This window comes from Bos javanicus, chromosome 29, assembly GCF_032452875.1.
Source record: "Bos javanicus breed banteng chromosome 29, ARS-OSU_banteng_1.0, whole genome shotgun sequence".
Lineage (NCBI taxonomy): Eukaryota > Metazoa > Chordata > Mammalia > Artiodactyla > Bovidae > Bos > Bos javanicus.
Window position 1 is genome coordinate 41,338,055 of NC_083896.1, and position 26,432 is coordinate 41,364,486.

General features: G+C 49.9%; 1 protein-coding gene across 3 annotated transcripts in view; it reads right to left on the reverse strand.

Moving 5' to 3' along the window:
- The window catches only part of AHNAK (AHNAK nucleoprotein), a 92,366-nt gene that overhangs the window by 55,386 nt on the left and 10,548 nt on the right, over nt 1-26,432 (reverse strand). For 2 of the 3 annotated variants that reach the window (XM_061406644.1, XM_061406643.1), the window contains exons 4-5: nt 25,852-26,039; nt 6,568-24,941 (exon numbers count right to left, since the gene is read on the reverse strand). In XM_061406644.1, coding sequence (XP_061262628.1) covers nt 7,413-24,941; nt 25,852-26,039 — 17,717 coding nt within the window. In that variant the 3' untranslated portion in view covers nt 6,568-7,412. Of the gene's footprint in view, nt 1-6,567; nt 24,942-25,851; nt 26,040-26,432 lie in introns of those variants that run through there. The other variant, XM_061406645.1, reaches the window with a different exon arrangement.

Sequence of the window (26,432 nt, forward strand, 5' to 3'; positions counted from 1 at the left end):
GCCTGGTGGGCTACAGTCCGCTGGGTCCCAAAGAGTTGGACACAACTGAATACACACACCCACGTCCTGCCCAAAACTACTCTCTGGAGTCCCCTCATGCTCTCAGGCCCTCCCCCAGAGATGTGCCCAACAGGCCTCAGCTGGCCTGCATTCCCACAGCTGGGGGCAACCCTTCCACTGGAGAGGGTGGTGGAAGGGGCCTCCAGGCTGCCTGGACTGTGGTCAGGGACAGTGGGTGGGGCCAGTTACAATGCAAACACTTTGATTGTGGACTCTCCCTTGTTTATTATCATCCAGAAGAGTGAATACTCTGAATACTCCAAAGGGGAAAAGACCTAGGGTAATAGTGGGTGGGAGGGGTTGGCAGCTGCTGAGGAGGCTGAACCCAGACCAAGAGTTCACTTTTTTTGAAGCCTGGAGCCTCCCCTTACTCCCTAGATGAATAACAGCCTTTTCTGGGCTGGACCAGAAACCAACCAAGCTGCCCCGAGTTCTCCAGTTTCTGCCACTCACTAGCTGTGTGACCCTGAAAATAATTGCTTAAACTCTCTGAGCCTTAGTTTCGATGTGAGGAAAACAATACCCACCTTAGAGGGATGTTGCAGAAATCAAAAGAGATAAAGCATATACAGTACATATACAGTGCCTAACACAAAGTAAGTATTCCATAGAAATGGCTGACACTTCCAGTACTTACTGTATGCCAAGCACCTTATATGTGTCAACTTACATCATCCTCACGAGAAAGCTATAAGAGAGATAACATATCATTGCCATTTTATAGATAAGAGAACTGAGGCACAGAGAGTTGCAGTAATTTGCCCAAGATCACACAGCTAGGAAGCAGCAGAACTGAGAGCTATCATTATCATCATTATTATTCCTCTACTAGACTGCAGGTTCCTTTGAGGAAAAGGGCTTTGCACACAGTATTTAGGTGACTCAGAGATAAAGAACCCACCTGCAGTGCAGGAGCTGCAGGAGACCAGGGTTCAGCCCCTGGGTCAGGAATATCCCTTGGAAGAGAACATGCCAACCACTCTAGTATTCTTGCCTGGGAAATCCCATGGACAGAGGTGCCTGGCGGGCTGCAGTCCATGGGGTCGCAAAGAGTAATGACTGGAGCGACTAAGCACAGGGAGAAGCCAGCATGAAATCTCAGGAGAGGGGCACCTTGTGGACCAGCAGGTCCCCTGTCCCTAGAGAAGGTCTTTTCATCCTTAACTCTTTCTGATACTTGGCCTCACTGCTGGCAAGTTTTTCCATGAAGGCCAGGCCTCAAGTTTGTGGTGGAAAACAACAGAAGGTTTTAAAGGGAACTGAAATCACCGCGCTCAGCAGAATGTTCCCCACACATGTCCTGCGGCCCATGCAGGGCAGAGCCTCTGCTGGGATCGGTCAGCCCTGGGAATCAAATGCCTGACACCCGGCCATTCAGAGGCTGGTAAACACTCTGGCATTCCCACCCCATGGCAAGCATTCATGCACCGAATTCTTTGTCCTTGGGAGGACGGACAGAGAGCTGCTCTGTGCTGTGGAGCCCGAAGCCAGAACTCCGGTTTCCAAACCCCAGCCAGAGAGCCCGCCAAGGCCGAGGCGTGCAGGCCACCAGCTCTTTCAAGCACGCTTGCAAAATAAACTTGCCCAAACTTGGACTTCTTTCTTGAAAACTTGGGTTTACTTGTTAATTCCAAAGGGGGAAAGATGCACGGTACTGTTACAATGGAGAAACTAGGCAATTTCCTCCTTCATCAAGGGACCCGAGTCCTGAGGGTCCTGAGCGGGGATCTCACTCCACTTCTGTGCGCTCCCTGCCCCAGAAGGCAAAACCTGAACCAAAGCGTGAAGAAATGTCCTCAGACAAACCCACATTGGGGGCGTTTCTGCAAAACAACTGGCCCCTTACACTTCAAAAATCAGTGTCCAAACGACAACAAAAAGCGGAGGAACTGTTCCAGGTTGAAGAAACTAAAGAGACCATGGCAATTATATGCCGTGTGGGATCATGGATGGTTGGGGCCTCAATGGGAAAATAGACACTGCTGGAAGGAAATTGTAATCATTGAGGCAACTGGCAAAATTTAAACATGGGCAATATGTCAGATAATAGTAGCAATGCTTAGTTTCCTAAATTTGGCTCTGATACTGTTATGTAAGAGAATGTCCATACATGCTGAAGGGCTTAGGAATCAAGGATCATGGTGTTTGCAATTCACTTTCAAATGAGTCAGCAGATACAATGATAATTATAACATCTAAAGAGAGAGAGAGAGAGATTAAAACCAACAAGGTGAAACTGGGAAATTAAGTGAAAGTTATATGGATATATTTGTGTGTGTGTGTGGCTGCACTGTGCCATGTGGGATCTTTAGTTCCCCCAACCAGGAATCAAACCCATGTCCCCTGCAGTGGAAGCCCAGAGTCTTAACCACTGGACGGCCAGGGAAGTCTCAGTTATATGGATATTCACTGTGTCATTCTTGCAATTTCTGTATAGGTTTAAAGTGAATAAATCCACTTAAAAAAAATCAGTCACATGCTTAGCTGCACCTCTCACATCACAGCTAAAGCGCAATGCCAGAGAGCTAAGACGGGACTCAAGAAACGAGACACATGTGCCAGCAACATGCAGAGTCTTGGGGGTGCAGTACTTTGGCTTTGGGACACTGGAAACATAGCAGTATTTCAACAGTGCTGTTGCTCAAAACGTTTGAGACTATTTACTGGTCACATGGGAAAATTAGTTGCACTACATGATAATCATGCTTTGCTTTTGACCCCAAACAGCCCTATCCACGTAATTAACCAGCCTTGCTTCTGTTAAGATCAGAGACTCTTGGAACTGGCAAGGGCCTTAGAGAATATATGCCTTATCCACGTTACAAATAAGGAAACTGAGGCTCAAGGTGGGGGGGGCTTCATTTCTTCAGGGTCATGGAGAATCCTACTGACTCCCAGAATCTTTTCAGTATTCTGTCCTAGGAGCCCTGGAGTATCTTCCAGGCCCTTTGGCTATTTGCAGCCCTCAAGAGAGGAAGATTTGTACTTCTCCAAGGAAACTGGTATTTTTTAAATGCACAAGTGATGTTGAGAGCACTTCCTAAAGACAGAGGACTAAAACATTCTTAACAGTAAAATTTTCACAGAAGTACAGCGTCTCCCAAATATAACTATGTGTGCTCAAAACAAAAATGGTCATAGTATTTTATGATCATATCTTAGATGTATCCCACATAATTGTGGCTATTCAAAGAAATCTCAATATATGGAAAGTCAAACTCGCCAAACAGAAAAATGAGGACGAAGACATTGTCCTGGCTGTTCTCTATCTGGCCCTCCACCCTCAGACCCTTTCTCCCTGCGTCTCTGCCTCACTCTGTGCCTCCAGGAGGCTGATTGCTCTACCTGTGACACTGGGCTGGCTTCCCCTCCAGCACGAGCAACCATCAGGGGGAAACTCAGGGTGTTTCTTCCTGCTTCTGCCTGCAGGCGGTTCTGGCAGATGCTGTGGTCCTGCATGACTGGATTCCAGGAACACCATCTCTTCCCGGGCCCCTTCAGGTCCAGGGGTAACCTGGGGGTTACCAGCCTCCTGCTGCCCCTGGGGGTCTCACACCCCTGGTTGTCTTCTTGGTCCTGGCCCACTACTGCATAAAGAGTCCCCATTAAAGTCTCTGTAGCTGAACTATCTTCAACTACATTTCCGGGAGGGACCCTGACACATACAGAAATGAGTTTGAGTGGCTGAAAAATATTTACTGTCTTTTGTGAGCATGGGATGTGTTTCAAAATAAATGAACTTTCCAAGTGTCCCCTGAGCCACATCCACAGTCAGTCACACTGCCTAAAGCCAGGCGCACTGACAGGCTGCAAGCCCCGGGCTGTGACTCAGCCCTGGAGCTCCAACCAAGGACCCTGAGGAGCCCAGGCCCGCCCCCTCCAGGTCTCCTGAGGCCACTCCTGGCCTTGAATGCCGGCACTGGGACTGCAGAGTGTTAAGACCTCCTGGATCTGGGCCCCGCAGGACTTTGGGGAATACCTTGGACCATCCCCATCAGGGACTGAGAGAGGGCAGGGGTAAATGGTGAGGTGAGAAGAACAGAGCGAAGGGGGAACTCAGAGTGGTGGGGCAGGACAAGCCAAGAAAAGTCCGCTGGGATGGGCTCTCCGCGTGCTTCTCCAGCCCCTGGCACCTCCTACATGCCCCGTCGTCTGTGGTCAGGGTCACTGCAGAGGGGATGGATCCTGTCCTGGGGCCACTACTGCCTCCACCCTGGGCCTGATGTGGGAGGAGGGTGGCTGAGAAGTTTCTCACCTTTGATTGGCCCACTGCCATGTTCATCATCCATCTGACTCACCACCCCTGACTGTCCCAGCCAATAACATCTCTCCCTGAAAGTCCAGGCCCCATCACCATCGCATATCATCCCTGGTAGAAGCCTTGCTTACAAGTGTGTATAGTTCCAGTGTTCAGAGCAGACCAGTGTCCCACATCCATGACAGCATTAGGTCTGTGGAGGTTGGCAGAGGAGGATTCTGAGACCAGGTGGGGCTGGGACAACACCTAACCACATAATGCTCAAAAACTACTTGCTGAGTGAATGGACAATGAGGGCCACCCTAGCCTACATCACCCCTTCCTCAAGCGAAAAAAAAAAGAATTTTTTTTTAAATTGCTATATTATTAGACAACCTGCTTAGTTCTGCCTGGGAGACTTTCCAGCATCCCAGTGAGCTGCCCCCTGGCTGTGTACACAAGGGGACCACACTGTCAGCCACTTAACCTCTCTCAACACCAGGGCCACATATCTCAGGGAGCATGCACACTCTGTCCCATCCCAACACCTGTGTCAGCTTGAGAATGGAGGAAGGATTGAGAATTGAGCTTTGAGCTGTGGTTGTAAGAAGCACCTTTGTGGGATGCCCAGACCCAGTTAGAAGACAAATGCATGTAGGCGGGTATGCACGTTCTAACGTTTGTGTTCCTGCAAGGGCTCACACCTGCCTCTCTAGGACTCCGTGCCCACCCTCGTGCTCCCAATAAACAAACACAGCTGTGACATGAATGCTACACGCCTAAATGTGGTGTCCCTGCACAGCAGACACCCCAAATACCTGAACAGACTCTGGTCCTGCGGATGCTATCCCTGTTTTAACTGGTGAGGAAACTCTTCCCCAGTTCACAAAAGCAGCTTTAAAAAAGCCACGGAGGGGAGGGATAAATTAGGAGTTTGAGATGGACAGATGTACACTATTACATATAAAATAGATAACCAATAAGAACCTAATGTATAGCACAGGGAACTATACTCAACATTTTGTAATAACCTACAGGGAAAAAGAATCTGAACAATACATGTATATAACCAAATCACATTGCTGTACACTTGAAAGTAACATGACATTGTTAATCAGCAATACTTATTAAAAAAATAAAAAATTTAAAAACCACAGGCAATCAAGTGCCTCCCTTATCACCTGTCCTTTCCAAAACCTAGACTCACCCTTGAGCTCCAAACCGTACCCCCCTGCCAAGGACACAGACTCTGCTGGCTGAGGTGTGAATGGATGAAGCTGGCTGAGGCCCATTTGCAATCCAAACAAGGGCAGGTGGAGTTCACTCTGGGCAGGAGACCCCACTGCTCTGCACAGAGACCCACAGACAAACTGGCTCTGGAGAGGGTGGAGGGGTGGGAGCTGGCATCTCGACTCCGGGGATGACCGGAGAGGAACAGAGCTGCCTCCGCTGGCGGTAAGATGGAAATGCTGAGACATGGCCACGGGGCTGAGCTTGGTTCGATCGTCTCGGTCTAAGAAGGCACTGCCCTCTGCCCAGCAATGACAGACGTCAGGAACCAGTTTCTTCTAGGAGGCTCCTCCACCCACCATGCATTGTCCACAGAACTAGAAATCAAAAGGGGCCTTTTGGAATTCCCTGGTGGCCCAGTGCTTAAGGCTCTGTGCTCCCAGTGGAGGGGGCACGGATCTGATCCCTGGTCAGGGGACTAAGATCCCACAATGCTGCATGGCGTAACCAAAAGAAAAGGAGGGGGGACTTTTGTCAGAAGATATTTTTCATAAAGTTTAGCCCTCACATGGCCTAGAAGGAATCATAAAGATATGTGACATGAGATCAGCGCCCTTATTTCAAATGAGAGGATACTGAGGCCCAGGATGGCAGGTAATGAGGCCAGTCAGCAAACCTGCAGCCAAGCCAGGAAGCGCGGGCAGGCCTGTGACCCACGGCCAGGTCCTTTTCTGTCACTCTAACAGGCCTTTTTATCCATTTACGTCTGAATCATTTCTGTACGGTATATTCCTATCTGAGGATGCCAAATTGGCGGGCAGGTCCTGAGCTTTGGGCTGCCAACATGCCCAGCCTCTCTCGATTTCTCAGTGGTGGTGCAAACAGCCTCCCTGTGAGAATCAAGAAGCAAAGAATCCCTCCCACTACCCACTATTGCAACCAGCAACGCCACTCAGTGGACCCAGTCTGACCTGTCAGGACTGGGCCTGCAGCCTCCCCAGGCCTCATCCTCCCAACACAGAACGCAAAGGCACAGGATATCCGGGTTAATAAACAGCTTTATTTGCCCTTGACAGCATCAATTTTCTTACATTCTCAATTAATTTGCCATTAAAGTGCTGGAAATTTTCTTAATCACAATAACATTTGTTAAAGGAAATCAGAACTAATATCAGGAACGTGGCGATCATGAAGAAAACATTTCTCTTACAACACACAGAATGAAAGGCCCTCGTGTGGAGCAAGTGGGTGGCCTAATTTACAAAAAGATTCTAATTCCCTCTCCCCCGTGAGCACCGAACAGGCTGGGACCGACTGCCACCCCTGGGGAAACAAAAAGCAATGATACACAGTTCTATAAACACCCACACACCCCACCGGCTAGCTCCTCTCAGCCCTCTTTGGGTGTTTGCTGCTTGAGTAGACCCAATTGTAGGAGAAAAAGGTCTGGCTCCCCTCTACTGCCTTCTACCCCACCCCACCCTTACTAACAAAAGCCCCCAAAAGTCATTACAATGAAAAAAGTAGGTTTCCATGACCCCAACACTAACAATGTTCAGTAAAAATGAAGATAATAAACACAAAAGCTGGCTTAGTAAACAGGAGCTCTCAGCATTCAATGCAAAAAAGAAAATAAAACAAAAAACTGAAATCTGAAGGCAAATACTGCTGATTTTGCACATGGGCTGGACGAAGAACTTGGAACCTATCTGTAAAGCTCCGGGAGGAGCCTAAAGGCAGCTGGCTTTTCAGCACTTGCCCCTGGCAGAGGCCAGATCTTTGCATTGTCGCTGAGGCTGTTGGCGTGTTTCTCTTTGGAGTTTATATACAAACACAACCAAGGCTGATGGAGTTCTATACAGATATATACACACACAGAGGCCGGCTACTCTTTCTTTGTGGAAACTGTCAGCTCCACCTCGGGAAGCTGGATGCCAACCTTAGTCCCACTGTCGTTGCTAGAAGAAGACGACAGTCGGGACTTCTTAGAGGATGAGGACACTCCACTCCCCTGTAACTTGCCTGCCTCATCATCGCTCCCAGTCACCTCATAATGACCTTTGCTCTTTGACCCCAATCCACCAAAGGTACCAAATTTCAGCTTGCCGTGTTTCCCTTTGACTTTCCCGCCTTCCAGCGCCACCTCCCCACCCTCGAACTCCAAAGTCCCCGTGGGGGTGGTAGGGGCAGAGTGCTCCCTTTCGTCACTGAAGGAATTTGAGCGGTGGCTTGGCTTCTTGCTTTTGAATAAGGAGAATTTGCCTTTGGGTGAAGATGTGTCGACCTCGGCCTCGCCTTCCAGGGAACCCAGACTGGCCTTGGAGCTCTTCAGGTCACCTTTGGAGCCCGAAACGGATGCTTCTGGTGAGCCGGCCACGCCAGCTTTCCCTTTAGGTTTGGAGAAGGTAAACTTGGGCATCTTGATTTTGGACTTTTTAAGTTTTACATCAGATTCTTCCCACTCGCCCTCTCCAGCACCAGACTGGACACTGGCCTCCACTTTAGGGAAGTTAATATCCACCCCGACTTCTCTGCCCACCAGCTCCCGGCCAGAGAAGGTGAACTTGGGGATCTTCATCTTGGGGAATGTTACTTTTCCAGATCCACTTTCCAAGTGACCTTGAGGCCCAGACACGCTCAGTCCAGGACCCTGAAGTCCAACCTGGCCTCCTTTGACACCTCCTTCTACCTTTGGTCCTGAGAAATGAAGTCCTCCAGCAAACGTAGGTGCATCCAGGTTGAGAGCAGAGGAGACCTGGGGTCCTTTCCACTCCCCACCGGAACCTTTGACGTTCACGTGCCCTTCACCTAGGCTGATATCTGGGGCACTGACACCCCCCGAAACATCCATGCCTCCTTTGATTTTCGGGCCCTTCAAGCTGACACCGAAATCTGGCTCAGGAGATGCCACATTCAATGAAGGCCCTTTCACGTCAATGTCAGGAGCAGCTCCACGGAAACCTATCCCTGAACCTTTCAGGTCACCTTTGATTTCAGGACCAGAAATCTGCCCGGTTGGGAGTTTCACATTCACACCTGGCAGCGCCACATCACATCCAGATGACTTCATCCCAGGCATTTGGAGGCTTCCTTCCAGGCCTTGAACACTGATGCCCGGAAGACCAACCGTGGGGCCTTTCATCTCACCACTGGCCCCGAGGCTGCCTTTTATTTTTGGTCCTTCCAAGCTCAAGTCCACATCCGGCACTGAGATTTGAGGGCCAGAGATCTGAGGCCCTTTCAGGTTCAGGCCTCCGAGGTTCACGTCCATGCCAGGCCCCTTGAGTTCTCCAGTCACCTGAGGCCCCTTGACGTTGATGTCCACATCAGACCCTGGAGCGGAGATGCCAAACTGGGGCAGCTTCATCTTGGGAAGTTTAATACCACCCTCAGGTGCCTCCAAGCTTAGATCAGGAGCACCTACTGATACCGAGGGACACTTGATGTCACCAGAGACGGCCAGGTCGCCCTGCAGGCTTGGTCCTTTCAGGGTCACATCTGGCACACCAATGTCAAGCGCTGCTGTGGCATCGATTCCAGGCACCTTCACTCCATCACCTTCTACCTTCACCTTTCCACCGGCACCTCTGAGGTCAAACCCAGGGGCATGCACCCTCATGCTGGGAACAGATACATCCATATCTCCCTTCAAACTTGGTCCTTTCAAGTTCAGGTCAAGGTCAGGTCCAGAGATTTTTGGCGTAGAGAGGTTCACTGATGGCAAGTCTACTTTTGGCCCCTTGAGAGACACATCAGGCCCTTCAAGCTTGACGTCTGGTGCGTTCAAGCCTCCTTCAAGAGAGGGTAGCTGGACCTCAGCTCCCCCACCGTCCACTTTCACACCAGGGATGCCGATTTTGGGCATCGAAAACTTAGGGAACTTAATTTTCGATTCCGGACCTTGCAGATCTACATCTGGTCCTTCCAGTCCCACACTGGGGACATCACCCTTTATCTTTGGTCCTTTCAAGCTAACATTCACATCAGGGATGGATACTTGAGGGGCAGAAATGCCGAATGATGGTGCTTTGACTTTAGCATCTGGGCCTTCAATGTTGACGTCAGGTGCATCCAGGTTTGCCTGCACCCTGGGGCCTTTCAAGTCGCCCTCTATCTTTGGCCCTGAGACATCGACACCTGGTGCCTTGATCTTGGGAGCCTTCAGCTTGATGTCAGGACCTTCCACATTAATCCCTGGTGAAGAAATATCCAGATCAGGCGCCTGGATTTCACCCCCTATTTTAGGGCTAGGGAGAGATGCCTCAGCTTTAAATTTAGAAGATTTAATGTCAAATTCTACATCTGGGAAGTACATTTTCCCAAACATAGGTTTCTTGGTCTTGGGAGATTTCACGTCAACTTTCAGTGAGGCGTCGGGCCCCGCAACATTGACATCTATGTCGGGAGACTTGAGACTGGCATCAATTTCACCCCCAGGAGCATTCAAATCAAATCCTTGCTTCTTGGCCTTCATTTTAGGCCCACTCATGTGAATTTTTGGCATTTTAAACTTACTTTTCTTGCCCTTGCCACCAACACTAATGTCAGGAGCCTCAACGTTCAGCTCTGCCTCAGGAACTGTCACATCAAGTATAGGTGACTTGAAGTCAGCTTTGGGGCTTTTTGCCCCAAACCCAAACTTGGGTTTCTTAAATTTTGGAATTTTTACATCTGGCCCTTCAATGTTAACATCTGGGCTCTCCACGTGTACATCTAAGCTTGGAGCTTCTAAATCAACTTTGGGTCCCTTGAGGTCCAGTTCACCACCTTCTAATTTGGGACCAGAAATTCCAATTTTGGGTGTCTTGAGATGCAAATCAATGTCAGGAGCAGTTACTTTAGGAGCAGAAATATCCAGTGATGGCATCTTCAAACGTGGGCCACTGAGTTTGGCATCAGGGCCTTCAACATCTAGACTTGGACCTTTAAGGTCTACTTCTGGGCCTTTGAAAGTCCCTTCAATCTTGGGAACAGATACATCAAAATCACCCTTGCCTAAGGAGCCTTTTAAATCCAGGTCAACATCAGGCATGGAGATCTTGGGAGCTTTGATATTTATCTCTGGCATTTTGAACTTGGGGCCTTTCAGTTTTGCATCTGGACCTTCAATGTTCACATCTGGAACATCAATGTCCACCTTGGGTCCTGAGACGTCTATGTCGGCTTTGGGCAGATTCACATCCACTTCTGGGCCCTCTCCTTTGAAGCCAGGCATGCTGAACTTGGGCATTTTCATCTTGGGCATCTTCAGGTGCCAGTCTGGGCCATGAACATCCACATCTGGGACATCAATGTCCACTTTGGGGCCCTTGATGTCAACTTCAGGGCCCTTGAGGTCACCTTCCACCTTAGGCAGAGAAATGTCCACATCTCCCTTTACTTTGGGTCCTTTCAGATTTAAGTCAATGTCAGGCATGGAGATCTTGGGAGCTTTGATGTTCATCTCTGGCATCTTGAACTTGGGGCCCTTCAGTTTTGCATCTGGACCTTCAATGTTCACATCTGGAACATCAATGTCCACCTTGGGTCCGGAGATGTCTATGTCGGCTTTGGGCAGATTCACGTCCACTTCTGGGCCCTCTCCTTTGAAGCCAGGCATGCTGAACTTGGGCATTTTCACCTTGGGCATCTTCAGGTGCCAGTCTGGGCCATGAACGTCCACATCTGGGACATCAATGTCCACTTTCGGGCCTTTGATGTCAACGTCAGGGCCCTTGAGGTCACCTTCCACTTTGGGCAGAGATACGTCCACATCACCCTTTACCTTGGGGCCCTTCAGATTCAGGTCAACTTCAGGCATGGAGATCTTGGGTGCCTTGAGGTGCAGGTCAGGCATTTTAAACTTGGGACCCTTCAGTTTTCCTTCTGGACCATGAATGTCAATGTCAGGAGTATCTATGTCCAGCGCAGGGCCTTTAACATCTACTTTTGGGCCTTTCAGATCGCCTTCCAATTTAGGGATGGAAGTATCCAAATCTCCTTTTATCTTAGGTCCTTTCAAGTTCAAATCAATGTCACTCATGGAGATTTGTGGGGTTTTGAAGTGGACATCAGGCATCTTAAATTTGGGTCCTTTGAGCTTCCCTTCAGGACCTTCAATGTCCACCTCTGGCCCTTTCAGATCGCCTTCTACCTTAGGCAGTGAAAGGTCCACACCACCCTTTACATTTGGCCCTTTCAGATTTAAGTCAAAGTCAGGCATGGAGATCTTCGGGGCTTTAATGTTCATCTCCGGCATCTTAAATTTAGGCCCCTTCAGTTTTCCTTCTGCGCCTTCAATACTAATATCAGGAGCATCAATATCCAGTTTGGGGCCTTTGATGTCCACCTCAGGAGCCTTGAGATCACCCTCAACTTTGGGCAGAGATATATCAACATCACCCTTCATTTTGGGACCCTTCAGGTTGAAGTCAAGGTCAGGCATGGAGATCTTGGGAGCTTTGATGTTCATCTCTGGCATCTTGAACTTGGGGCCCTTCAGTTTTGCATCTGGACCTTCAATGTTCACATCTGGAACATCAATGTCCACCTTGGGTCCTGAGACGTCTATGTCGGCTTTGGGCAGATTCACATCCACTTCTGGGCCCTCTCCTTTGAAGCCAGGCATGCTGAACTTGGGCATTTTCATCTTGGGCATCTTCAGGTGCCAGTCTGGGCCATGAACATCCACATCTGGGACATCAATGTCCACTTTGGGGCCCTTGATGTCAACTTCAGGGCCCTTGAGGTCACCTTCCACCTTAGGCAGAGAAATGTCCACATCTCCCTTTACTTTGGGTCCTTTCAGATTTAAGTCAATGTCAGGCATGGAGATCTTGGGAGCTTTGATGTTCATCTCTGGCATCTTGAACTTGGGGCCCTTCAGTTTTGCATCTGGACCTTCAATGTTCACATCTGGAACATCAATGTCCACCTTGGGTCCGGAGATGTCTATGTCGGCTTTGGGCAGATTCACGTCCACTTCTGGGCCCTCTCCTTTGAAGCCAGGCATGCTGAACTTGGGCATTTTCACCTTGGGCATCTTCAGGTGCCAGTCTGGGCCATGAACGTCCACATCTGGGACATCAATGTCCACTTTCGGGCCTTTGATGTCAACGTCAGGGCCCTTGAGGTCACCTTCCACTTTGGGCAGAGATACGTCCACATCACCCTTTACCTTGGGGCCCTTCAGATTCAGGTCAACTTCAGGCATGGAGATCTTGGGTGCCTTGAGGTGCAGGTCAGGCATTTTAAACTTGGGACCCTTCAGTTTTCCTTCTGGACCATGAATGTCAATGTCGGGAGTGTCTATGTCCACCTTGGGACCTGATATGTCAATGTCAGCTTTAGGCAGGTTCACATCCACTTCTGGGCCCTCTCCTTTGAAGCCAGGCATGCTAATCTTGGGCATTTTTATCTTGGGCATCTTCAGGTGCCAGTCTGGACCATGAACATTCACATCTGGAGCATCAATGTCCACTTTGGGGCCTTTGATGTCAACTTCAGGGGCCTTTAGGTCACCTTCCACCTTAGGCAGAGAAACATCCACATCTCCTTTCACCTTGGGGCCTTTCAGGTGTAAATCAAAGTCAGGCATGGAGATCTTGGGGGCTTTGATGTTCATCTCTGGCATCTTGAACTTAGGACCTTTCAACTTTCCTTCTGGTCCTTCAAGGCTCACATCAGGGCCTTCGATGTCCACTTTGGGTGCTGACACATCAATGTCAGCCTTGGGCAGGTTCACATCCACTTCCGGGCCCTCTCCTTTGAAGCCAGGCATGCTGATCTTGGGCATTTTTATCTTGGGCATCTTCAGATGCCAGTCTGGGCCTTGAACGTCCACATCTGGAGCATCAATGTCCACTTTGGGACCTTTGATGTCAACTTCAGGGCCCTTGAGGTCACCTTCCACCTTAGGCAGAGAAATATCCACATCCCCCTTCACTTTGGGTCCTTTCAGGTTTAAGTCAATGTCAGGCATGGAGATCTTGGGAGCCTTTAGGTGCATCTCTGGCATCTTAAATTTGGGCCCCTTCAATTTCCCCTCTGAACCTTCAATGTTAATATCAGGAGTTTCAACATCTACTTTTGGGCCCTTGATGTCCACCTCGGGACCCTTGAGGTCACCTTCTACTTTTGGCAAAGATACATCCACATCACCCTTCAGTTTGGGACCCTTCAGATTAAAGTCAAGGTCAGGCATGGAGATCTTGGGAGCTTTGATGTTCATCTCTGGCATCTTGAATTTGGGACCCTTCAGTTTTGCATCTGGACCTTCAATGTTCACATCTGGAACATCAATGTCCACTTTGGGGCCCTTGATGTCAACTTCAGGGCCCTTGAGGTCACCTTCCACCTTAGGCAGAGAAATGTCCACATCTCCCTTTACTTTGGGTCCTTTCAGATTTAAGTCAATGTCAGGCATGGAGATCTTGGGAGCTTTGATGTTCATCTCTGGCATCTTGAACTTGGGGCCCTTCAGTTTTGCATCTGGACCTTCAATGTTCACATCTGGAACATCAATGTCCACCTTGGGTCCGGAGATGTCTATGTCAGCCTTGGGCAGATTCACATCCACTTCTGGGCCCTCTCCTTTGAAGCCAGGCATGCTGAACTTGGGCATTTTCACCTTGGGCATCTTCAGGTGCCAGTCTGGGCCATGAACGTCCACATCTGGGACATCAATGTCCACTTTCGGGCCTTTGATGTCAATGTCAGGGCCCTTGAGGTCACCTTCAACTTTGGGCAGAGAGATATCCAGGTCACCTTTCACCGTTGGGCCCTTCAAGTTTAAATCAATGTCAGGCATGGAGATCTTGGGAGCTTTGATATTTATGTCCGGCATCTTGAATTTGGGGCCTTTTAAGCCTCCGTCTAGACCTTCCACTTTGACTTCTGGGCCCTCAATGTCCATTTTGGGACCCTCTATGTTGATATCTCCTTTCGGCAGATCCACAGCCATATCTGGTCCTTCTGCTTTTAACCCAGGCACACTGAACTTGGGCATTTTCATCTTGGGCATTTTTAAATTCCAGTCTGGACCATGAACATCCACATCAGGTGCATCCAGATGAATTTCTGGTGCCTTAATATCCACTTTGGGTCCTTTAAGATCACCTTCTAAATTAGGACCTGCAACATCTAAGTCTCCTTTGACTTTAGGACCTTTCAGATTTAACTCCACATCAGGCATTGACACTTTAGGAGATGAAATACTTAGGAAAGGCATTTTGAACTTGGGTCCTTTTACTTTTCCTTGGACCTCAACATCAGGAGCATTAATGTCAACTTTTGGACCTGTTACGTCAAGATCTGGCTTTTTGACCTTGACATCTACCTCAGGTGTCTGAACTTTGGAGCCCGAAAAATTAAATTTAGGAAGCTTAAAACGTGATTTCTTTGACTTTCCTTCAATATTCAGCTTAGGACCAGAAATGTCCACTTCTGGGCCCTTTATATCCAACTTGGGAGCTTTAATATCACCTTCCAATTTGGGCCCAGAAACATCAACATCTCCCTTAAGTTTTGAGCCCTTCAAATTCAGGTCAATTTCTGGCATGGAGATCTTGGGCATGTTTACATGCATGTCAGGCATCTTCAGCTTTGGACCTTTTAATTTGCCTTCTGGGCCATGAATGTCAATATCAGGTGCATCTACATCCATCTTTGGCCCTTTGATGTCAAGAGAAGGCCCTTTCAAATCACCTTCTACATTTGGAAGTGAAACATCCACCTCTCCTTTCACTTTAGGGCCTTTAAGATTAAGGTCCAGATCTGGCATGGAGATCTTAGGAGCTTTGATGTTCATCTCTGGCATCTTGAACTTGGGACCCTTCAGTTTCGCATCTGGACCTTCAATGTTCACATCTGGAACATCAATGTCCACCTTGGGTCCGGAGACGTCTATATCAGCCTTGGGCAGGTTCACATCCACTTCTGGGCCCTCTCCTTTGAAGCCAGGCATGCTGATCTTGGGCATTTTTATCTTGGGCATCTTTAGGTGCCAGTCGGGGCCATGAACATCCACATCTGGGACATCAATGTCCACCTTGGGGGCTTTAATATCCACTTCAGGAACTTTCATCTCACCTTCCACTTTTGGTAAAGACACATCAACATCTCCCTTCACTTTGGGGCCCTTCAGGTTAAGATCAATGTCAGGCATGGAGATCTTGGGGGCTTTGATGTTCATCTCTGGCATCTTGAACTTAGGACCCTTGAGCTTCCCTTCAGGACCTTCAAGGCTCACATCAGGGCCTTCAATGTCCACTTTGGGTCCTGAGATGTCAATGTCAGCTTTAGGCAGGTTCACATCCACTTCTGGGCCCTCTCCTTTGAAGCCAGGCATGCTGAACTTGGGCATTTTCATCTTGGGCATCTTCAGGTGCCAGTCTGGACCATGAACGTCCACATCTGGGACAGCAACATCCACTTTGGGGCCTTTGATGTCAACTTCAGGGGCCTCTAGGTCACCTTCCACCTTAGGCAGAGAAACATCCACATCTCCTTTCACCTTGGGGCCTTTCAGGTGTAAATCAAAGTCAGGCATGGAGATCTTGGGGGCTTTGATGTTCATCTCTGGCATCTTGAACTTAGGACCTTTCAACTTTCCTTCTGGTCCTTCAAGGTTAACATCAGGGCCTTCAATGTCCACCTTGGGTGCTGACACATCAATGTCAGCCTTGGGCAGGTTCACATCCACTTCCGGGCCCTCTCCTTTGAAGCCAGGCATGCTGAACTTGGGCATTTTCATCTTGGGCATCTTCAGGTGCCAGTCAGGGCCTTGAACGTCCACATCTGGGACATCAATGTCTACTTTGGGACCTTTGAGGTCAATTTCAGGTCCTTTAAAATCTCCCTCTACCTTGGGGCACGTGACATCCACATCACCTTTTATCTTTGGACCTGTCAGATTAAGATCAATATCTGGCATGGATATCTTTGGAGTTTTAAAATGCATTTCCGGCATTTTAAACTTTGGGCTTTTCCACTTTCCTTCTGGTCCTTCAAGATGAACATCAGGGCCTTCAATGTCCACTTTGGGTCCTGAGACATCAATGTCGGCCTTGGGCAAGTTCACGTCCATGTCTGGGCCCTCTGCTTTGAAGCCAGGCATGCTGAACTTGGGCATTTTCATCTTGGGCATCTTCAGGTGCCAGTCTGGGCCATGAACGTCCACATCTGGGACAGCAACATCCACTTTGGGGCCTTTGATGTCAACTTCAGGGGCCTCTAGGTCACCTTCCACCTTAGGCAGAGAAACATCCACATCTCCTTTCACCTTGGGGCCTTTCAGGTGTAAATCAAAGTCAGGCATGGAGATCTTGGGGGCTTTGATGTTCATCTCTGGCATCTTGAACTTGGGACCTTTCAACTTTCCTTCTGGTCCTTCAAGGTTAACATCTGGGCCTTTAATGTCCATCTTGGGGCCAGAGATGTCAATGTCAGCCTTGGGCAAGTTCACATCTACCTCAGGGCCCTCTCCTTTGAAGCCAGGCATGCTGAACTTGGGCATTTTCACCTTGGGCATCTTCAGGTGCCAGTCAGGGCCTTGAACGTCCACATCAGGGACATCGATGTCCACTTTGGGGCCTTTGATGTCCACATCTGGCACTTTCATTTCACCTTCTATCTTGGGCACAGACACATCCACATCTCCTTTGACTTTAGGGCCCTTCAAGTTTAAGTCCACATCAGGCATGGAGATCTTGGGGCCCTTGAAGTGCATCTCAGGCATCTTGAACTTGGGACCCTTGAGCTTTCCTTCTGGACCCTCAAGGCTCACATCTGGGGCTTCAATGTCCACCTTGGGTCCAGAGATGTCAATATCAGCTTTAGGCAGATTCACATCCACCTCAGGGCCCTCTCCTTTGAAGCTAGGCATGCTGAACTTGGGCATTTTCATCTTGGGCATCTTCAGGTGCCAGTCAGGGCCCTTGACATCCACATCTGGGACATCAACGTCCACTTTGGGGCCTTTGATGTCCACATCTGGCACTTTCATTTCACCTTCTATCTTGGGCACAGACACATCCACATCTCCTTTGACTTTGGGGCCTTTCAAGTTTAAGTCCACATCAGGCATGGAGATCTTGGGGCCCTTGAAGTGCATCTCAGGCATCTTGAACTTGGGACCCTTGAGCTTTCCTTCTGGACCCTCAAGGCTCACATCTGGGGCTTCAATGTCCACCTTGGGTCCAGAGATGTCAATATCAGCTTTAGGCAGGTTCACATCCACCTCAGGGCCCTCTCCTTTGAAGCCAGGCATGCTGAACTTGGGCATTTTCATCTTGGGCATCTTCAGGTGCCAGTCAGGGCCCTTGACATCCACATCTGGGACATCAACGTCCACTTTGGGGCCTTTGATGTCCACATCTGGCACTTTCATTTCACCTTCTATCTTGGGCACAGACACATCCACATCCCCTTTGACTTTGGGGCCTTTCAAGTTTAAGTCCACATCAGGCATGGAGATCTTGGGGCCCTTGAAGTGCATCTCAGGCATCTTAAACTTAGGACCCTTGAGCTTTCCTTCAGGCCCCTCAAGGCTCACATCTGGGGCTTCAATGTCCACCTTTGGCCCAGAGACATCAATGTCAGCCTTGGGCAGGTTCACGTCCACATCTGGACCCTGGCCTTTGAAGCTGGGCATGCTGAATTTAGGCATTTTCATCTTGGGCATCTTCAGGTGCCAGTCTGGGCCCTGGACATCCACGTCTGGAACATCAATGTCCACTTTGGGGCCTTTGATGTCCACATCTGGCACTTTCATTTCACCTTCTATCTTGGGCACAGACACATCCACATCCCCTTTGACTTTGGGGCCTTTCAAGTTTAAGTCCACATCAGGCATGGAGATCTTGGGGGCCTTGAAGTGCATCTCAGGCATCTTAAACTTAGGGCCTTTCAACTTTGCATCAGGACACTCCAGATCAACATCAGGCACCTCCACATCCACACTGGGGCCTTTCAAATCTCCCTCCAATTTTGGCACAGAAACATCCACATCACCTTTGACTTTGGGGCCTTTCAAGTGTAAGTCCACATCAGGCATGGAGATCTTGGGGGCCTTGAAGTGCATCTCAGGCATCTTAAATTTAGGGCCTTTCAACTTTGCATCAGGACACTCCAGATCAACATCAGGCACCTCCACATCTACACTGGGACCTTTGATGTCAACTTGAGGACCTTTGAGATCACCTTCTAGTTCTGGCACAGAAACATCTATCTCTCCTTTCAGTTTTGGTCCCTTCAAATTCAAGTCCACATCTGGCATGGAGATCTTGGGAGCTTTGATATTCAACTTAGGCATCTTAAATTTAGAGCCTTTCAATTTTCCTTCTGGCCCCTCAAGACTCACATCTGGGGCTTCAATGTCCACCTTGGGTCCAGAGATGTCAATATCAGCTTTAGGCAGGTTCACATCCACCTCAGGGCCCTCTCCTTTGAAGCCAGGCATGCTGAACTTGGGCATTTTCACCTTGGGCATCTTCAGGTGCCAGTCTGGGCCCTTGACATCCACATCTGGGACATCAACGTCCACTTTGGGGCCTTTGATGTCCACATCTGGCACTTTCATTTCACCTTCTATCTTGGGCACAGACACATCCACATCCCCTTTGACTTTGGGGCCTTTCAAGTTTAAGTCCACATCAGGCATGGAGATCTTGGGAGCCTTGAAGTGCATCTCGGGCATCTTAAACTTGGGCCCCTTAAGCTTTCCTTCTGGACATTCAATATCTATATCACCAACATCCACATCCATTTTGGGGGCTTTCACATCAATTCCAGGACCTTTCAAGTCTCCTTCCACTTTAGGAAGAGAAACATCTACATCAGTTTTAAGTTTGGGGGATTTCAGATTAAGTCCCACATCAGGCATAGAGATTTTGTGCGTCTGTATATGCATGCTTGGCATCTTGAATTTGGGACCCTTTAGTTTGCCCTCTGGGCCTTCAATATTTACATCTGGGGCATCAATGTCCACCTTGGGTCCTGAGATGTCAATGTCAGCTTTGGGCAAGTTCACATCCACTTCTGGGCCCTCTCCTTTGAAGCCAGGCATGCTAAACTTGGGCATTTTCACCTTGGGCATCTTCAGGTGCCAGTCTGGACCATGAACTCCTGCATCTGGTGCATTAATGTCCACTTTTGGACCTTTGATGTCAACATCAGGGGCTTTAATCTCTCCTTCTACTTTTGGAACTGTAACGTCATAATCTCCTTTCATTTTAGGGCCTTTCAAATGCAAACTGACATCTGGCATGGATATCTTCTGAGGCTTTATATTCATTTCTGGCAATTTAAATTTAGGACCTTTTACTTTTGCATCGGGACCTTCAATGTTCACATCTGGAACTTCAACATCCACCTTCGGTCCTGAGACGTCTATGTCAGCCTTGGGCAGATTCACATCCACTTCTGGGCCCTCTCCTTTGAAGCCAGGCATGCTGAATTTGGGCATTTTTATCTTGGGCATCTTCAGGTGCCAGTCTGGGCCTTGAACATCTACGTCTGGGATATCAACATCCACTTTGGGGCCTTTGATGTCCACATCTGGCCCTTTCAGATCCCCTTCAACTTTGGGCAGAGAAACATCCACATCCCCTTTCACCGTGGGGCCCTTGAGGTTTAAATCAATGTCAGGCATGGAGATCTTTGGAGTTTTGAAGTGCATCTCAGGCATCTTAAACTTAGGACCCTTGAGCTTTCCTTCTGGCCCCTCAAGACTCACATCTGGGGCTTCAATGTCCACCTTGGGTCCAGAGATGTCAATATCAGCTTTAGGCAGATTCACATCCACCTCAGGGCCCTCTCCTTTGAAACCAGGCACACTAAATTTAGGCATTTTCATCTTGGGCATCTTCAGGTGCCAGTCAGGGCCTTGAACGTCCACATCAGGGACATCGATGTCCACTTTGGGGCCTTTGATGTCCACATCTGGCACTTTCATTTCACCTTCTGTCTTGGGCACAGACACATCCACATCCCCTTTGACTTTGGGGCCTTTCAAGTTTAAGTCCACATCAGGCATGGAGATCTTGGGGCCCTTGAAGTGCATCTCAGGCATCTTGAACTTGGGACCCTTGAGCTTTCCTTCAGGCCCCTCAAGGCTCACATCTGGGGCTTCAATGTCCACCTTGGGTCCAGAGATGTCAATATCAGCTTTAGGCAGATTCACATCCACCTCAGGGCCCTCTCCTTTGAAGCTAGGCATGCTGAACTTGGGCATTTTCATCTTGGGCATCTTCAGGTGCCAGTCAGGGCCCTTGACATCCACATCTGGGACATCAACGTCCACTTTGGGGCCTTTGATGTCCACATCTGGCACTTTCATTTCACCTTCTATCTTGGGCACAGACACATCCACATCCCCTTTGACTTTGGGGCCTTTCAAGTTTAAGTCCACATCAGGCATGGAGATCTTGGGGCCCTTGAAGTGCATCTCAGGCATCTTAAACTTAGGACCCTTGAGCTTTCCTTCTGGACCCTCAAGACTCACATCTGGGGCTTCAATGTCCACCTTGGGTCCAGAGATGTCAATATCAGCTTTAGGCAGACTCACATCCACCTCAGGGCCCTCTCCTTTGAAGCCAGGCATGCTGAACTTGGGCATTTTCACCTTGGGCATCTTCAGGTGCCAGTCAGGGCCCTTGACATCCACATCTGGGACATCAACGTCCACTTTGGGGCCTTTGATGTCCACATCTGGCACTTTCATTTCACCTTCTATCTTGGGCACAGACACATCCACATCCCCTTTGACTTTGGGGCCTTTCAAGTTTAAGTCCACATCAGGCATGGAGATCTTGGGGCCCTTGAAGTGCATCTCAGGCATCTTGAACTTGGGACCCTTGAGCTTTCCTTCAGGCCCCTCAAGGCTCACATCTGGGGCTTCAATGTCCACCTTGGGTCCAGAGATGTCAATATCAGCTTTAGGCAGATTCACATCCACCTCAGGGCCCTCTCCTTTGAAGCCAGGCATGCTGAACTTGGGCATTTTCACCTTGGGCATCTTCAGGTGCCAGTCAGGGCCCTTGACATCCACATCTGGGACATCAACGTCCACTTTGCGGCCTTTGATGTCCACATCTGGCACTTTCATTTCACCTTCTATCTTGGGCACAGACACATCCACATCCCCTTTGACTTTGGGGCCTTTCAAGTTTAAGTCCACATCAGGCATGGAGATCTTGGGGCCCTTGAAGTGCATCTCAGGCATCTTAAACTTAGGACCCTTGAGCTTTCCTTCAGGCCCCTCAAGGCTCACATCTGGGGCTTCAATGTCCACCTTTGGCCCAGAGACGTCAATGTCAGCCTTGGGCAGGTTCACGTCCACATCTGAGCCCTGGCCTTTGAAGCTGGGCATGCTGAATTTAGGCATTTTCATCTTGGGCATCTTCAGACTCCAGTCTGCACCCTGAACTTCCACATCTGGTGCTTTAACATCTAATTTGGGGCCTTTGATGTCCACCTCTGGAGCTTTCATCTCACCTTCTATTTTTGGTGCAGACACATCAAGACTGCCTTTCATTTTTGGTCCTTTAAGATCCATGTCAACATCTGGCAGGGTCATCTTAGGAGCTCTGAAGTGCATCTCAGGCATCTTAAACTTGGGGCCTTTCAACTTTCCTTCTGGCCCTTCAAGGCTCAGATCTGGAGCATTGATATCTACCTTTGGTGCAGAGATGTCAAGATCCACCTTGGGCAGATTCATATCCAATTCTGGGCCCTCTCCTTTAAGGCTGGGCATGGTGAATTTGGGCATCTTCATCTTTGGCATCTTCAGGTTCCAGTCGGGACCGTGAACTTCAACATCTGGTGCACTGAGGTCTACTTTGGGCCCCTTCAGGTCCCCTTCCAGCTTTGGCACTGTAACATCATATTCTCCCTTTACCTTGGGACCTTTCACATGCAAATCTACATCAGGCATGGAGATCTTGGGGGCCTTGATATTCATCTCTGGCATCCTAAACTTGTGACCCTTTAGCTTTCCTTCAGGTCCTTCAATATTCACATCTGGACCTTCAACATCCACCTTGGGTTCAGCAATATCAATGTCAGTCTTGGGCAGGTTCACATCCACTTCTGGGCCCTCTCCTTTGAAGCCAGGCATGCTGAACTTGGGCATTTTCATCTTGGGCATCTTCAGGTGCCAGTCTGGGCCATGAACATCCACATCTGGAGCATCAATGTCCACTTTGGCACTCTTAAGTTCAACATCAGGAACTTTAATCTCACCTTCAACCTTTGGCACTGTGACATCATATTCTCCTTTTACACTAGGGCCTTTTAAGTGTAAGTCCACATCTGGTATGGAAATCTTTGGTGCTTTGATATTCATCTCAGGCATCTTAAACTTGGGTCCTTTCAGTTTCCCCTCTGGTCCCTCAATACTCACATCTGGAGCACTGACATCTACCTTGGGCCCAGAAATGTCCACATCAGGCTTAGGCAGGTTTACATTGACTTCAGGGCCCTCTGCTTTGAACCCTGGAACAGTGAACTTGGGCATTTTCATCTTGGGCATCTTCAGGTGCCAGTCTGGGCCCTGGACATCCACATCTGGGACATCGACGTCCACTGTGGGGCCTTTCAGCTCTCCTTCAAGTTTTGGTGCTGTTACATCATACTCTCCTTTTACTTTTGGGCCTTGCACATGAAAATCCACATCAGGCATGGAGAGCTTTGGTGTCTTGACACTCACTTCAGGCAGCTGAACATCAGGGCCTTTAACATTGGCTGCCAGGCCCCCGATATTGACATTTGGGGCATCCACATTGACCTTGGGCCCTGAAATACTGACATCACCTTTGGGGAGACTCACATCTACATCTGGCCCTTCCCCTTTGACTCCTGGAGTGCTGAACTTGGGCATTTTCATCTTGGGCATTTTCAGATTCCAGTCCGGACCATGGACTTCCACATCTGGGGCACTCACATCCACTTTGGGGCCTTTGACATCAACTTCAGGGACACTGACTTTCCCCTCTACTTTTGGAAGCATAACATCAACACCCCCTTTCACTTTTGGTGCAGCCACGTTCAAGTCTACGTCTGCCATAGAGATGCTGCAGGTTCCTGCTTGCCCAGAAGGACCACTAAGTTTGGGGCCAGTCATGGTTCCCTCTAGGCTGGGTGTCTCTATGTCCACTTTGGCACCTTTAACTGCCACTTGAGGGCCTTTAACGTCACCTTGCACCCCAGGAGCAGAAACCTTAATGTCTCCTTTCAGTTTAGAGGACCCAAGGCTCAGATCCACATCCTGCATGGAGATTTTAGGTTTCTGAATAGTCACTTCAGGAGCCTTGATTTTAGGACCCTTCAACTTCCCTTCCAGATTCCCAGAAGCAACCTCAGGCAGGTCGACATTCCCAGAGACCCCAGGAAGCGTCACTTCACCTGTGGGCAGTGTCACATCAATGCCAGGCCTGTCTCCCTTAGAACCGGATACAGAGAACTGGGGGGCCTTCACCTTGGGCACATTCACTTTGCCCCCAGGCCCATGAATGTCAATGTCAGGAGCTTGAACTTCCACCCTGGAGCCAGAGATGCTGCCCTCAGTTTGGGGCACAGAGATGTCCACCCCTAAACTCCCCTGTGGCTTGGCACCTTTCAGGCCTAGAGCACCCTCAACGGATGGCCCAGTGATCTGGGGGCCCTTCAACTTCCCCTCAAGCCCCTCAGTATTGGCAGAGGGAGCACTGACTTCGGGCTGAGGGGTCTGGATGCTTCCAGCAACGGTCAAGCCTGGTTTGCCACCTTTGTGCCCCACGGAGAGTCCAGGGGGGGAAATGCTCAACCCTGCCTCGGGGGCCTGGCCCTCAGGCCCTAGTGAGACACCAAATTTTGGCACCTTCATGGTGGGAAATTTAATTTTCCCGTCAAGAGATGGGCCCTGCCCCTCTACGGCCATGCCCCCAAGAAAGGACGAAACGTCCACCCCTGGGACTTGGATCCCTCCTTTGCTACCCAAGTCCAAGCCCTTGGCATTGACACTGACACCCGGGCTTCCCACCTTTACCCCAGGCACGGTGACCTGGACCTTCGAGTGGCCAGCCCCTGGCAACTCTGGGCCTGCAGTGGAAATGGACCCTGCTCGGATGTCCACGGTGGAGCCTGTGGTGGGAGACCCAGCCCCTGAGCCCGAGGGCAGTCTGATCACTGTCTTCCCAGGCTGGGTCTCCACATCCACAGTGGAGATTTCGGTCAATTCGTGCCGTGGGATCTTGATCTTGAACTCTGGGCTGCTGATGTCAATGTCCTTGGCGCCTTCACGGCTTGTCACATCCACAGTGTAGGCTGTGACCCTCCTGGTCACCGTGATGGTGCGGCTCTGGGTCTCCCCAGCGTCCCCTTCCACTCCATCCTCTGACTTCAGCCGAGGCTTGATCTTCGTGGTGTAGATGCGCTGGTACTCCTCGTCATCCCCGCTCTGCAGAAACACACGCCCCGTACAGGTTGCAGCAGAGTCTGCGTGAGTGACAGACGCCCGGCCACAGCCCAGCCGACAGTACGGTCACCTGCTCCCCAAAGAAGCTGGGACTGTTAGGGAGGGCCATGGAGCCTTCTGGGACCCAGCATGAGGGGCTAAAGAGAGGGGCTGACAGCCACATCACAGGAAGAAAACAAATTATTTGGGGAAACTCTGGCAAGCAAAAGCCATGGGGAAGACTGGGGACAGTAGACTCCTAGACACTGGGGCCTGGGAGAAGGATTCACAACCAATCCTAGATTCAAGTCAGCCCATCAAGTTTCTCAGACGCCTCCCGGCAACCAGCTCTGTGCTGACTTAGTTCAGTTCTCAGCTCTCAACTGCCTGGCCTTGTTCGTTTAATCCAGAGGGGAGTCCTCTCAGGGACCCTTCGGACAGCATCGGTGGAGCCCGGTTGTGCTGGGCTCAACACTTCCACTTTGAGGGACTCATTATTTGTTAAATAAACAAGCCATCAGAAGGAGCAGAGAAACGTCCCTCAGGCACTTCGCTGCCCAGCCTCTGACTCACAGACGAGTCCAGGCCTCTGGAAACAGAAAAATGATGTCTGGGAGGCAGAGCTGGGCACCGAGAAAATAATTTTCAAAGATCCTCGCAAAGCAGCCGGCCTGCCTCCCGGCACTTCGGACCAGACTGATCAGTGGGTCCCCACACACAGGGGCCTCTGAGGAGACCAACGGAAGACTTTTTAGCAGCAGTAGCGGCCACACGTGAATAGGAGAAACAGGCTGGCTCGACAGAGCAGAGGGAGAGAGTGGGACAGAAAAGCAAGGAAGGACAAGCGAGGCCCAGGAAAGGGAGCTGAGTGGCCAGAGGAGCTCAGGGAGCAGCCGGCCAGCCAGGAACTCACCAGAACCACTTCAGAGCTGTGGGAACTGAAGACCTCGTGGGTCCAGGTCTGGCCAGGCTCAGGGGACCGGTCCCCCTTGCGATGCAGCTTCAGGCCAACGGTGTGGTGGCCCATGGTGTTCAGCAGTTGGGTCACCTCACCCGACTGCAGGTTGTCAAAGTAGATGGTGGCACCCACAATCTGGTCCCCTGAGCAGGAAGGAGCAAGACGTGGGTAAGACCACCCAGAGTCTCGGGGACACAACCCACAACCCAGCACTCTGCGTTGGGCCCTTGGACTGATTCACAAGTGTGGTAACACCCATGGTAGAGATGAGGGAACTGAGGCAAGGAGGACAACTAATTGGCTCAAAGTGGCCAAGCTCCTGGGTGGTGGAGTCAGAACAGAGGACGCACAACGTCTCCAATCCACAGGACCGCCTCCCACGAGGACTGTGAATGAACAAGCAACAAAGAGTGGGCAGGGGAGGGCAGGGCTTGGGTACCGACCATCCTGATGCCACTGAGACCGGGCACTCTACAGCCACCCACCCGCTTGTGCTGCCCCCTGCCCTCCCCTCCACCAGCCTCCCCACTAATCCC